Genomic DNA, 15000 nt, shown 5'->3' with positions numbered 1-15000 from the left:
TGATTTCCAAGCCAACAGCTGATATTGCTATTTTCCAACGGATGGATAAATAGGTGGATGAATTTCAGACAGATAATAGACAGATTAGTTAATGAAACTAGTCCTCATAATTAACAAACTATTATAAGATTAGCAGCTGAATTTCTAGCACATAGCTGCCATTATTATTTTCCAACAGACAGACAAATAGGTGGATGAATTATAAGACAAATAGTTGACAAACAAGTCCTGTCTCTGTATAAAAAAAAATGACAGTCAAAACGCATGAAATTTCTCATAATTAGTAAATTCTGATCAAATTAGCAGTGTTGATTTTCGAGCAAATAGCTGCTATTGTTATTTTCCAACAGACAGACAAATAAGTGGATGAATTTAACACAGACAAAAGACTAATAATTAACAAAAGCCCTGTCACTGTCTCAAAAGGATCAGTCGAAACATGAGGAATTCTCCATCACTGATAAAGTATGATCAGACTGACTTCTAAGACAAATGACTCACAGACTCAATAAGAACCGTCAAAAAACAGGAATTCTTCATAATAAACTATTAGCAGATTCTTAATTAGAGCGAAAGGTTCACAGTAAAGTTGGACCATTTGCGAGGTAGTTACGGACTGGCCTTTTGGGAACTGTCGTGTTTTCTTCGATTTGATGTGAATGGAAGTTTCGAACTTCTTTCTTCTTCTTCTTAAATTAAGTTGGAAGGATTTTGGCTTCTGGGAGTGTGATGTCTGTCTGTCTATCTGTTGACTTAGGACAGAGAGAGAGAGAGAGAGAGAGAGCGAGCGTACCTGAATTTCCAGACTTGAGGGAATGCCCCTGACAGATTGTAATGTCTATCTGTCTATCGACTTAGGAGAGAGAGAGAGAGAGAGAGAGAGAGAGAGAGAGAGAGAGAGAGAGAGAGAGAGAGAGAGCAGCTCAACTAAAACTGCCAAAATTGAGGGAAAGCCCGTAATAGATCGAGATGTATAACTTTCTATCTATTGACTGAGAGAGAGAGAGAGAGAGAGAGAGAGAGAGAGAGAGAGAGAGAGAGAGAGAGAGAGAGAGAGAGAGAGAGAGAGAGAGAGAGAGAGCTAACTCACCAAAAATTGTCAAAATTGAGAGAAAGCCTTTAATGAATTGTGAAGACTATATGTCTACCTATCGCCTTTAGAGAGAGAGAGAGAGAGAGAGAGAGAGAGAGAGAGAGAACTCACTAAAAATTGCCAAAATTGAGAGAAAGCCTTTAATGAATTGTGAAGACTATATGTCCACCTATCGCCTTAGAGAGAGAGAGAGAGAGAGAGAGAGAGAGAGAGAGAGAGAGAGAGAGAGAGAGAGAGAGAGAGAGAACTAACTCACCTGAAATTGCCAAAATTGAGAGAAAGCCTTTAATGAATTGTGAAGACTATATGTCTACCTATCGCCTTAGAGAGAGAGAGAGAGAGAGAGAGAGAGAGAGAGAGAGAGAGAGAGAGAGAGAGAGAGAGAACTAACTCACCTGAAATTGCCAAAATTGAGAGAAAGCCCGTAGTAGACCATCGTACAAGTGATCCAATTGAAGGACATTATGAGAGAAACTCTCCTGAGGACAGGAGTCCGGACGAAGACGAACAGCTTCCTGAGAAAGTCCTTCTTAGGACTCGTCGAAGTCTTCCCAGAGGAAGTGGACGTCGGGGACCTGACCCTTGACCCTTGACCTCCCGAATACTGTTCTTCCTCTTCTTCTTCTTCTTCTCTTTCTTCTCTTTCTCTGTTAGCCTGGGCCGCCTTCTTGTCGTCAGCCTGAGGAAGGAGATTGGATGCTAAGAATAATTACGTGTGTATGAGACCAGTACGAATTGTGTTGTTTGCGTGCACGCAAAATGCACAGACAGGCGCGCATGCACGCAACACATATGCGCACGCATATGCACGCAGCACATGGACACGCACACACATACACTCACATACAAGCAGCCACAAACACATGGCAAAAACATCTGGCAAATCAAAAATATTTAGAAATATTTTACAAAAATGTTAAAAACCTCATCATGCAGACTGCTTACATTCTTCTGCACATACACAAACACACGCTCACATACAACAAGCAACCACAAACACATACGTATATAATTTGATAAAATATCTAGCAGAGTATAAACCAATTTTGAAATATTTTACGAAAATGTAAAAAGTCTTAAAATAAAGACAGCTTTCGTTCTCGTGCACATACACAAACACTCACAAACACATACACTCACATACACGCAAAGACAAACACATACACATATAATTTGATAAAACACTTGGCACAGCAAGAACCACGATTCGAATATTTCACAGAAATGTAAAAATATAGCCTTATAATATAGATAGCTTTCATTCTCTTGCACACACACACACACATACGAACACGCACAAACACACTCACATACACGCAAACACAAACACATACGCATATAAAATATCTAGGAAAGCAAAACCACAATTCGAATTATTTTACAAATAAACTGAAAAGCTTTAAATTAAAAATAGCTTTCATTCTCCTGCACACACACACATACACACACACACAAACGCACACACAAACAAACTAATCTGAGGAAGGTCCCGGCAAAGCAATGGCGTCTGAACATTAAAAAATATTAACTGTTTTCAACAGTAGTAATCAACAAACATTACAAAAAAAGGTAAAAAAAAAAAAAAATCTTTTTATTGAAAAGTAAATGGGAAAAAATCCCTGATTTCGATTTTCGGAAAAATCCTTGATTTCGAAAGAAATCCGTAGGGGATTGATGAATGACCTATAAACAGCGACTTATAAACAAGTTTGCAGAACGGTTGTGCTATTTATAGACCCTCGACCATTTCGCTTTCAATTTATATTAGTTTAAAAGCGCGAAGAAAAATAAAATAAATAAATAAAATTAGACTTTTCACAGACCAAAATGTAGGGAGTTTCTCTCTCTCTCTCTCTCTCTCTCTCTCTCTCTCTCTCTCTCTCTCTCTCTCTCCTACTAGGCAAGCTTTTTGCTTTCATTTTTATTCATATAAAACGAATGACTCTCTCTCTCTCTCTCTCTCTCTCTCTCTCTCTCTCTCTCTCTCTCTCTCTCTCTCTCTCTCTCTCCCCTGCTAGGCAAGCTTTTTGCTTCTATGTGAATTCATATAAATGACTCTCTCTCTCTCTCTCTCTCTCTCTCTCTCTCTCTCTCTCTCTCTCTGTTAGGCATGGTTTTTAATTCCACGTAAATTCAAAAAAAAAATAAACTCCCCCTCTCTCTCTCCCCCTGCTGGGCAAGGTTTTTAATTCCACGTAAATTCACAAAAACAAAATAAATTCTCTCTCTCTCTCTCTCTCTCTCTCTCTCTCTCTCTCTCTCTCTCTCTCTCTCTCTGCTAGGCAAGCTTTTGCTTTCATTTATATTCATATAAAACGATGACTCTCTCTCTCTCTCTCTCTCTCTCTCTCTCTCTCTCTCTCTCTCTCTCTCCCCTGCTAGGCAAGCTTTTTGCTTCTATGTGAATTCATATAAAACGAATGACTCTCTCTCTCTCTCTCTCTCTCTCTGTTAGGCATGGTTTTTAATTCCAAGTAAATTCACAAAAAAATAAACTCCCTCTCTCTCTCTCTCTGCCCCTGCTAGGCAAGGTTTTTAATTCCACGTAAATTCACAAAAACAAAATAAAGTCTCTCTCTCTCTCTCTCTCTCTCTCTCTCTCTCTCTCTCTCTCTCTCTCTCTCAAAAAAGCCTTTGAATCTGCCGCGTTCATGTTTTCATTCGATTACAATTCCCGACAGGCGACGCGTATACAAACTGACAAACACACTGATTGATAGGTTTATATTCGCCGCAAATCTCCCTCTGACAAGCGGTGGCTATTGTGGTTGATTGTCGTTTGATTTTGTTTCGTCAGTATTGTGGTTTATTGTTGTTTCATTTTGTTTCGTCAGTATTGTGGTTTACTGTTGTTTCATTTTGTTTCGTCAGTATTGTGGTTTACTGTTGTTTCATTTTGTTTCGTCAGTATTGTGGTTTATTGTTGTTTCATTTTGTTTCGTCAGTATTGTGGTTTATTGTTGTTTAATTCTGTTTAGTCAGTATTGTGCTTTATTGTTGTTTCATTGTGTTGCGCCAGTATTGTGATTCATTGTCGTTTAATTTTGTTTCGTCAGTATTGTGGTTTATTGTTGTTTCATTTTGTTTCGTCAATATTGTGGTTTATTGTTGTTTCGTTTTGTTTCGTCAGTATTGTGGTTTATTGTCGTTTCATTCTGTTTCGTCAGTATTGTGGTTTATTGTCGTTTCATTCTGTTTCGTAAATTTCCAGACTCAGTCGTGAAAATATAAAGGCCGCAGAAGCCTTTAAAAGCAATTGCATAGAAGCGTTTTGAAGTATAATATGATTTATTAGAGTTTAATAAGATTTATTGAGAGATAAGTTGCTGGGTATCAACATGGCTGTCAGAAGGGTTGGGTTCAAAATTGTTTGTATTAAAGTGTTTCTGGGTATCTTTACTAAATGTTTCATGAAAGTTGAGTTAAGAGTGATGTGTTAAATTGACGTGTTAAAAGTAAGAGCCGCATGGTAATTGCGATGTGTTAAGATAAACGCTGCTTGCCAAATGTGATGTGTTAAGATTAGTGCTGCTTGACAAATGTGATGTGTTAAGAGTGATGTGTTAAATTGACGTGTTAAAAGTAAAGCTGCATCTTAATTGTGATGAGTTAAGGTAAACGCTGCTTGTTAAATGTGATGTGTTAAGAGTGATGTGTTAAATTGATGTGTTAAAAGTAAGAGGTGGATGTTACCACATCACATTTGACAGGCAGCATTTATCTTAACACATTACAATTAACATGCAGCTCTTACTATTAACACGTCAATTTAACAAATCACCCTTAGCACAATTTTTATGAAGCAGCTTTTTAACACATTGATTTTTAAGAAGCACCTTGTAACACATAATTTTCAACACACTTTTAACACATTTTAACACCATTTTTAACACATCAGCTTTTACCACGCAGCTTATAACACATCACCACATCAGTTTTTACACACAACATTTAACACATTCACTTGTAATGTCACTTTTAACAGCACTTTCAACATGCACCTTTCAACACATCCACTTTTAGCCTATCTTCTTTTAACACATCCACTTTTAACTTATCCCCTCTTTACCTATCTACTTTTAATCTATGCTCTTTTAACACATCCACTTTTAACCTATCCTCTTTTAACACATCCACTTTTAGCCTATCCTCTTTTAACACATCCACTTTTAGCCTATCCTCTTTTAACACATCCACTTTTAGCCTATCCTCTTTTAACACATCCACTTTTAACCTTTCCTATTTTAACACATCCACTTTAAACCTTTCCTATTTTAACACATCCACCTTTAACTTATCCCCTCATAACCTATCTACTTTCAACCAATCCACTTTTAACGCATACACTTTTAACCTATCCTATTTTAAAACATCCACTGCAATTCTCTCAAAAGCATTTTCAGTACGCGTTCAGTATACGTAGAGGACGACAATACGATATACAGGTACGGTACAAACAAGGTACAAACTAACACCCAAATAATTCGCAGAAATAATCGGCATCCAATATCAATATGATTCCTCGTGATTACTCGCAAATTGGGCCGAGTTCCTGATGGGAAGACTGCGTGGTGGAACTGTTAAATCGTATCTGGGTGGAGATATGACAACTAATTGCATGGAGAATTGAGTATAAGTTAGTTATGTGTATATTTAATGTTATTTTCTATGACATTTTTTATTATGACATTTCTACTTATTAAAAGTATATTGAATGTCATTTTTTATGACAATTCTACTTATGGATTTGAGTGCATTTGAGGATAAGTCTCAGAAGATTTTTTCAAAATATAGAATACACTGACACTAATGTATTAATTCCAGAATTATGTTTGTTCAATATGATTATCTCAGGTTTATCGAGGTAAAAGAAGTATTAGGATGATTATATACACTGATTCGTCCTTTTTATACATACATACATACAGAATGAGAGAGAGAGAGAAAGAAATGTTCGCTTAGTAAAATAAAAAAAAAAAAAAATAAAAAATTCAAACTATCAGATTCACCTCCTGATTTGTAGCTTTAACTCTACGCAATGAGAGAGAGAGAGAGAGAGAGAGAGAGAGAGAGAGAGAGAGAGAGAGAGAGAGAGAGAGAGAGAGAGAGAGATGTCTTACTCCATAAACTCATATATCTCTGCTTGTATTTCAGGCCATTTTCTGCAAAAGAAACAAAATAAATACCACAAAAAAAATATTGAATTCCTATCACCTTCAGACGCAACCACGAAATGTGGCGTGAAAATTCCTTAGATTTTTCCCCACCCTGCTAGACTTTATTTTATTCCTTTTTCATTTTCCTTTATTATAAACCACCCACCTCCTCCTTCATCTCCCTGATGGTCGACAGGAGCCAAGTGGAGTCGAAGGACTTTCGGCTGTTCCAGCGGGCGGCCCTCTGGAGCTCTCTCTCGGCTTCGCTCCATTTTCCCGTCTGGATCAACCAGCGAGGAGATTCTGGAAGTAATCTGTGGGTTGGAAGGAACAGGAGATTTTAAGAGTGAGTGCGCACACACAAATATACAATTCTCTTTATTTTCACGAACCTATTAAACTCCCAGCCTCCAACCACGAATTTCATCAGATGTTCCATCAAACTCAGGCAAATGAATATTCATATCCCAAATTCACCTCTGATGTCTCTCACAGCTCTCAACGTATTCAGTGGGAATTTTCTCTCAGGCAGTGAGAGAAGTATTTACTGACTCCAGAACCATTTCATGGCAGTTTTAATGAAAGATATTTGTGAACTGAACTGAACTGAATGTAGAATTTAGGCCAAAGGCGCCAAGCACTGGAACTTACGAGGTCATTCAGCGCTGAAGCGGAAATTGACAGTAAAAGGCCTGAAACGTGGAACAGGAGGAAAAATTCAAAGCAGTTGCACTATGAATCAATTGTTAGGAGATGGTGGAATGTAAGATGGAAGGAAGAGAATAGGAAAGGGGGTACAGTAAAAGGAACGAAAGGCCACAGTTTACTAAATCACCAAATTCACCCACAAAATCACCCGCAGTCTCTCCTCCACCTTCCCACACTCGACCACATTCTCTCCTAAATTTACAAATTCACCCACAAAATCACCTACAGCTCTTCCCCAACTTCCCACACTCTTACACAAGCTCCCACACTCAACGAGCGCCACACTCACTCACAATTTACTAAATCACAAAATTCACCCATAAAATCACCCACAGCTCTTCTCCCACCTTCCAACATTAACCCACAATTTCTCCTAAATCCCCAAAATCCACCCACCTTCCCACGCTCACCACATTCCTAAATTTCCAATATCACCCACAACTCTTCTCCCACATTCCCACACTCTCAAACAAACTCCAACACTCCGCCACTCAACTCACATCGTGTTGGCGATGAGCAGTATCACAGGTAAGGAGATTGCCAAGTGCAGATGACGCCACTCTCGGACGTAGTATGCCACGGCTGGAAGCAGCATGTACCCAATGGCGAAGGGCACAGAGAATAAGATGCCCACGATGCTTCGCTGCTTCGCCGTACAAGCCTCCACGGCTGGGAACGGAACAGCAAAATATTAAGTAGTCATAACAGCAGTTGCTTGTCAAAATGAAAAGTAATCATACTGGGAAAATGAAAAGTAATCATAATGTGAAAATGAAAAGTAATCATAATGTGAAAATGAAAAGTAATCATAATGGGGAAATGAAAGTAATCATAATGGGGAAATGAAAAGTAATCATAATGGGAAAATGAAAAGTAATCATAATGGGAAATGAAAAACAATCATAATGGGGAAATGAAAAGTAATCATAGTGAGGAAATGAAAAGTAATCATAATGGGGAAATGAAAAGTAATCATAATGAGGAAATGAAAAGTAATCAGAATGGAGAAATGAAAAGTAATCATAATGGGTAAATGAAAAGTAAGTCATAATGAGGAAATGAAAAGTAATCATAATGGGAAAATGAAAAGCAATCATAAAAGCAACTACAAAAAATTAAATACAATCATACCAAAATGAAAAGTATTTTTCATTTGCAAACTTGTCAAAACGAAAGGCAATCACAAAGGGTATCACATCAAAATGAAAGGTAATTGCAAAAGGGAATCACGTCAAAATGAAAGGTAATCTCAAAGGGAATCACGTAAAAATGAAAGGTAATCACAAAGGGAATTGCGTCAAAATGAAAGGTAATCTCAGAGGAAATAACGTCAAAATGAAAGGTAATCTCAAAGGGAATCACGTCAAAATGAAAGGTTATCACAGAGGGAATCATGTCAAAATGAAAGGTAATCTCAAAGGGAATCACATCAAAATGAAAGGTAATTAGAAGGGCAATCGCGTTGAAATTTAAAGCAATTCTAGTGCCAATTCCATGTCTTAATAGAACAGGCACTTAATAAACAAATGAAGATTTATATGTGAATACATTATGATATTTAATTAATACTAGCTATCCTGATATTGAAATATTGGTAAGACAGTTTCTGATAAAAAAAAGTATTCCTTTATACAACAATGGGCCTTCAGTTAAATCTGACCTCATTCAACAATTTTAATAAGAAAAATGAAAGAAAATGATATTAATAACGACAAAAAATTAAAATCAGCCAAAAATAAAGTGAGGAAAGATGACACAGCATTGATTAAAAACAAATGAAGATTTACAAACGCCCCCAAATCGCCTCCTGGTTCCTCCAGTGATGACGTAGGGCATTGGAACCAGCCGTGAGAGAGAGAGAGAGAGAGAGAGAGAGAGAGAGAGAGAGAGAGAGAGAGAGAGAGAGACCCCTCCCCCTGGGGGCTCTCCATCTCCCTATATGGAGTCTCTGTGAAGAAAAAAACCTCTTCCTAAGCAAGTCTAATCAAGCGTAGATCTCCAATTCTCTCTTCCCAGCATCCCTAAGCATCCTGGCCCCTCTTATCTCACGGAGTCTTCCTCTTATCTCTCTCTCTCTCTCTCTCTCTCTCTCTCTCTCTCTCTCTCTCTCTCTCTCTCTCTGTTATCTTCCTGTTTCGTGATGGAAGAAGGAAATAAAGAGGGGGGGGGAGGAGCATTTTTTCTTCAATGATTTGGGGTTATAGGTTTTGCCTTAGAAATAAAATAAAAAAAGAATCTTTTATGTATTTACCCTTATCTCTCTCTCTCTCTCTCTCTCTCTCTCTCTCTCTCTCTCTCTCTCTCTCTCTCTCTCCTCTCTTATCTTCCTGCTTCTTGGTGCACAAATGAAATAAATGGGAGGAAAAAAGGAGTTTTTTCCCTTCAGTGATTCGGGGTATAGACTTCGCCATAGAGGAAAAAACTAAAAAAAAAAAAATCTTTTTATATATTTGGGTGTTTCCTAAGAAAAGAATTGTGTTCTATGTCTTCTTTGAGTTTGGAAATTGTTAATGACGAAATGATTTATGAGAGAGAGAGAGAGAGAGAGAGAGAGAGAGAGAGAGAGAGAGAGAGAGAGAGAGAGAATCATATTACCGTAATATGATCGACTATTATTTTCACGAGAGTTTTGCTTCTAATGAAGGAGTTTAAAAGACTTTTAAGAGAGAGAGAGAGAGAGAGAGAGAGAGAGAGAGAGAGAGAGAGAGAGAGAGAGAGAGAGAGAGAAAGGGTGGGGCTAGTTTAATGATAGGATGCTCTGGCATTCGGACATCATAACGGTATCCTATAAGGACTCGACGGCGACCTTAGCTATTCTAAATCCTGTCCAACCACTGTTTCATACTTTGTGGCTCTCTCTCTCTCTCTCTCTCTCTCTCTCTCTCTCTCTCTCTCTCTCTCTCTCTCTCTCTCTCTCTCTCAGTATGTCAATTCCACCTTCGGGAATTGAACGTTGGTAAAGAAACTCTGTGAGATTTTTTAAAATAAATAAATATTTAAATAAATATGTATATATAAGTATATGTATATATAAAATAAAAATAAATTGATACATAAGTAAACAGACAGATAGATAGTAGATAGATAGAGAAATAGACAGATAGACAAATAAACATGTCAATAAATAAATAAATAAATATTTACATTGATAAATAATTAAAATATAAATGACAGATCAATAAAAAATAAAATTAAAATAAATAAGAAATAAACAAAATAGATAAATAAAACAAATAAAAGAGAAGAAAATAGACAAATAAATAAAATAATAAACAAAACAGACAAATTAACAGATAAATAATAATAAAAACAACAATAAATAAAATAGAAAATAAATAAATAAATAAATAAACACAATAAACATATAAAATAACAAATAAAACAGACGAAAAAAATAAAAAACAAAGATAAATAAATAAATAAAAGAACCAAAATAGATAAATAAATAAACATAAAACAATTAAATAGGTAAATAAAAATAAATAAAATAAACAAATAAAAAATAAATAGGCAAATAAAAATAAACAAAACATGCAAACAAAAAATAAAATATTAAAAAATTAAACAAATAGATAGAATAGATAAAAAAAAACCAGACATAAACAAATATACAAATCTTAGAGAGGGTGTAGCCACCCACCTTGCGGAACCCCACAACATCCCCAAAGGAGCCACCACCATTGTGGCTCCCTCTCGACTCACCCAGGATGTAGGACGTCTGGTAGACGATGTTCCCGTTGAAGGCCATCAGAAAACGACACAAGAGGAACAGTTGATAATAGGGCGAGAAGGAAGCGACGATGGACACCACGATAAACACCCACAGGGAGCCGGTCATCAGGCGCTTGCGGCCGAATCTGAGAGAGAGAGAGAGAGAGAGAGAGAGAGAGAGAGAGAGAGAGAGAGAGAGAGAGAGAGAGAGAGAGAGAGAGAGTCAATTTATTTGAAGCAATACAAACAGTTAAGAGAGAGAGAGGGGGGTCAATTCATTGGAATACAAACAGTTGAGAGTCAATTTATTTGAAGTAATACAAACAGTTAAGAGAGAGAGAGAGAGGGGGTCAATTCATTGGAATACAAACAGTTGAGAGAGAGAGAGAGAGAGAGAGAGAGAGAGAGAGAGAGAGAGAGAGAGAGAGAGAGAGAGAGAGAGAGGGTTAATTCATTTGAATACAAACAGTTGAGAGAGAGAGTCAATTCATTTGAAGTAATAAAACAGTTGAGAGAGAGAGAGAGAGAGAGAGAGAGAGAGAGAGAGAGAGAGAGAGAGAGAGAGAGAGAGAGAGAGTCAATTAATTAAAGTAAGAAGGAGTTAAAGATTGAAAGGAGGAAGAAGGAACCAATTTATTTAAAGTAATAGAGAGAGAGAGAGAGAGAGAGAGAGAGAGAGAGAGAGAGAGAGAGACCTTACAAATATATATAAATCATATACACAGAATCATTATAAAAGAAAACAAACAATCTACACTAAAATGTTTGACAACTCTTTCCCTCACATCAACAAACATTAGAAAAGTCCTTTCGCCTACCTGTCGGCGAAGTAACCGCCCAGGGGCGACCCGAAAAACACGCCAAGCATAAAGATGCTCTGGATGAGTGATCGGAGACTCTCTCTGTTGCACACCAGGTCCCACTGGGGGAGAAAACATGAGTGGATAAGTAGGGAGAAGATAATAAGTCATTTAAGTAATGGCGTGTTACTAAATGTATTGAGAGTAAGAGTTTTTTTTTTCCCTTCAGGATGGGATTAGAGGGTGGGGGTTTATTTTGGTTTTTGGCAAGGGTGTGGGGATGGGGTTGCTGGCCCCACATGCATGTGCGTCTGTGTATGTATGTATGTATGTATGTATGTATATATATATATTTTATATATATATATATATATATATATATATATATATATATATATATATATATATATGCATATACATAAATAAATTATATATATATTTAATCTTCATCTATGATCGTAAACTACACAATATAATCCTCTAAACTGATTCAGGATAAATGATATTCAATAAAATACAATTAAATTCAAATAAGTTACAACGACTTCCTTCAAGCTAGCATAACTCATAAAAAATTATCTCTGATACTTCCTCCTCATGAGAACTCGTCCCTTCCCTGAGGACAAGAAAATGCAGAGGGCCATAAATTAGGCAAAACTATTTCCCCCCTCCCCCTCTGACAAGCAAGTGACAAACGACTGCAAACAGCCTTTACAAAAGAAAAACAGAAAATAGTTTGCATAGCCATGATATTAAAATGCATTCCCAGTAAGTAAATATATGAAAATAAATTTTCATTTTTTTTCCCTCTCTGGGGGGAACTTTACTTTGAAGAAATGCGTTGCAGACGTTCCTTTGTTAGGCGACAAGGCCTGCAGGAATTTTGTTTTATTTTTGTTTTACTTTTTTTTAGGGGGTGGATGGGGTTGGGGGAGGGGGGTTCCTGGAGAAGGTTTGGCTGAAAAACGAGGAAAGTTCTGAAGGGATATTTTTCTTAAAGTTGGAAATATGTCATGAATTTTAAATCGTGCTTTTCCTTAAATGAAATGGAGCGCTTTCGTAACTTTTGTTGATTGGACCAAGAGAGAATGTTTTTATATATATATATATATATATATATATATATATATATATATATATATATATTATATATATATATATATATATATATATATATATATATATATATATATATATATATATATATATATATATATATATATATATATATATATATATATATATATATATATATATATATATATATATATATATATATATATATATATTTATATATATGCATATGTATACGTATATATATATATATCTATATACATAAATATACTACTTTAGACCACTACCTCACTACTGAAATACCCCAGATTCGACTCCCATCCGAGCCAAAGTACCTAACCCACCCCAAATCAAAACCAACTAACCCTAATCACAAATCTAGACCCTGATGGCCACTCGACTGCTCCAGGTCGCAGCCGGTCAAAACATAAACACTTCGACCCACCTCAGAAGTTATAGTCGACCTAGACGTTTGATGGGCGTAGTCCCAGGAGGAACAGGGTTGGACGGGCCATTCTTCACTGTTGGACACTAGGGCGTCGCCCTCGAAGTCCCCCTCCTCAAGGGGGTCTGCCCCGAAATCTGTGTTCTCCACCAGCGCCGTGTAATTCCGGACGAACATCTCGCATTGGGAGTGTTGTACCACTCCGCCGATCTTTGTTCTGTGGTGACAGATAGATAAATGCATGAATAAGTGGACAGATAGATAGATGGATATGAAGATAGATAGATAGATGAATAACTGGATGAATAGATAGATGGATAGATAGATAGATAGATAGATATATGAATAAATGGATGGATGGATGGATAGATAGATAAATAGATAGCTAGATGAATAACTGGATGAATAGATAGATGGACAAACAGACAGATAGATAGATATATAGATAGACGAGTAAATGGATGAATAGATAGATAGACAGATGAATAAATGGACGGATAGATAGATAGGGGAATAAATGGGTGAACAGATAGTTAGATAGATAGACGAATAATGGACAGATACATATAAAGATCGATAAATAAATGGGTGAATAGATAGATAGATAGATGAATAAATGGATGAATACATAGATAGATAGATAGATAGGCAGATAGATAGATAGATAGATAGGTAGATAGATATTAGAAATAATCAATACAAAATCACGTGTGGAACAGATATAAATTTCTGACTCACATCAGGGTCGAACCAGCGGTCTTGTCTTTCAACTGAAAGACCTGGGTTCGATCCTGATGTGAGTCAGAAACATATATATATATATATATATATAAATATATATGTACTGTATATGTATATATACGCAATATTTATTTATCATTCCCTCTCAGTAAAGACAGACATTACCTATCAATATATAAACTTAAAGTTATCTCACATGACAACGAATTGTTTGCCGACATTTCCCAGCGACTTTAAACAAACTGCATATAATTTCACAGAGCGAATTTCACTCGGTCGCTTCGCGTCTAAATTGCGACTTTCCCCAAAGGCATCAACAAAACTCAATACGCCGTCAATTTCGTACTCAACCAGACCGACAGATGTCATGAGCATGCAGCGAGAGAGAGAGAGAGAGAGAGAGAGAGAGAGAGAGAGAGAGAGAGAGAGAGAGAGAGAGAGAGACGTTCGTCAGTGTTTGTTTTGCAATCATTGTAATCTTGTGAGTCTTAGTCAGAGAGAGAGAGAGAGAGAGAGAGAGAGAGAGAGAGAGAGAGAGAGAGAGAGAGAGAGAGAGGTTTGTGTTTGGAAGGCTTCCTGCTATATTAATGTGAAAATATTTGTCCTTAAAAGTCAGATAAATTAGCTTTTGTATAGTTATATTCGATATTACCCGCATAACACACACACACACACACACACACACACACACACACACACACACACATATATATATATATATATATATATATATATATATATATATATATATATATATATATATATATATATATATATATATATATATATATATATATATATATATATATATATATAAACGTCAGTTTGCATACTGTATATTCTATGCACACATTTGGCACCTATTATTATTATTATTATTATTATTATTATTATTATTATTATTATTATTATTATTATTATTATTATTATTATTATTATTATTATTATTATTATTATTATTAGAGAAAAATATTTACCTAATCATACTTTAAACATCAAAGCAAGCAAGCAATTTTTGTAATGGTCCCAAGGCACGCAAGCAAGCTAATTATACATTAAGATGGGACGACAGCACGCAATTTGCAAACAAGCAAAGTGAACCTGTTTTCAAACTGAACAATTTCGAGAAAAAAATGAAAGCATACAATATTAATATAGTAATTGTAAATAAAAAAATATTTTTATCTATATTAATAAAAAGCAAAAATGAATAATGTTTATGAATAATTATATGAAAATTGGCATGAAATAATTTATCATTGTCGTGGAATA

General features: G+C 35.9%; 1 protein-coding gene across 5 annotated transcripts in view; it reads right to left on the bottom strand.

Annotated features, from left to right (window-relative positions):
• Positions 1 to 15000, bottom strand: part of LOC136825358 (organic cation transporter protein-like) — a 93786-nt gene that overhangs the window by 6677 nt on the left and 72109 nt on the right. For all 5 annotated transcript variants that reach the window (XM_067081615.1, XM_067081613.1, XM_067081611.1 and 2 more), the window contains 6 exons: positions 12988 to 13204; positions 11487 to 11590; positions 10660 to 10814; positions 7458 to 7626; positions 6416 to 6563; positions 1489 to 1772 (listed from right to left, as the gene is read on the bottom strand). In XM_067081615.1, coding sequence (XP_066937716.1) covers positions 1489 to 1772; positions 6416 to 6563; positions 7458 to 7626; positions 10660 to 10814; positions 11487 to 11590; positions 12988 to 13204 — 1077 coding nt within the window. The remainder of the gene's footprint in view (positions 1 to 1488; positions 1773 to 6415; positions 6564 to 7457; positions 7627 to 10659; positions 10815 to 11486; positions 11591 to 12987; positions 13205 to 15000) is intronic.

This window comes from Macrobrachium rosenbergii, chromosome 37, assembly GCF_040412425.1.
Source record: "Macrobrachium rosenbergii isolate ZJJX-2024 chromosome 37, ASM4041242v1, whole genome shotgun sequence".
Lineage (NCBI taxonomy): Eukaryota > Metazoa > Arthropoda > Malacostraca > Decapoda > Palaemonidae > Macrobrachium > Macrobrachium rosenbergii.
This window is presented reverse-complemented; position numbering and strand designations above follow the sequence as displayed.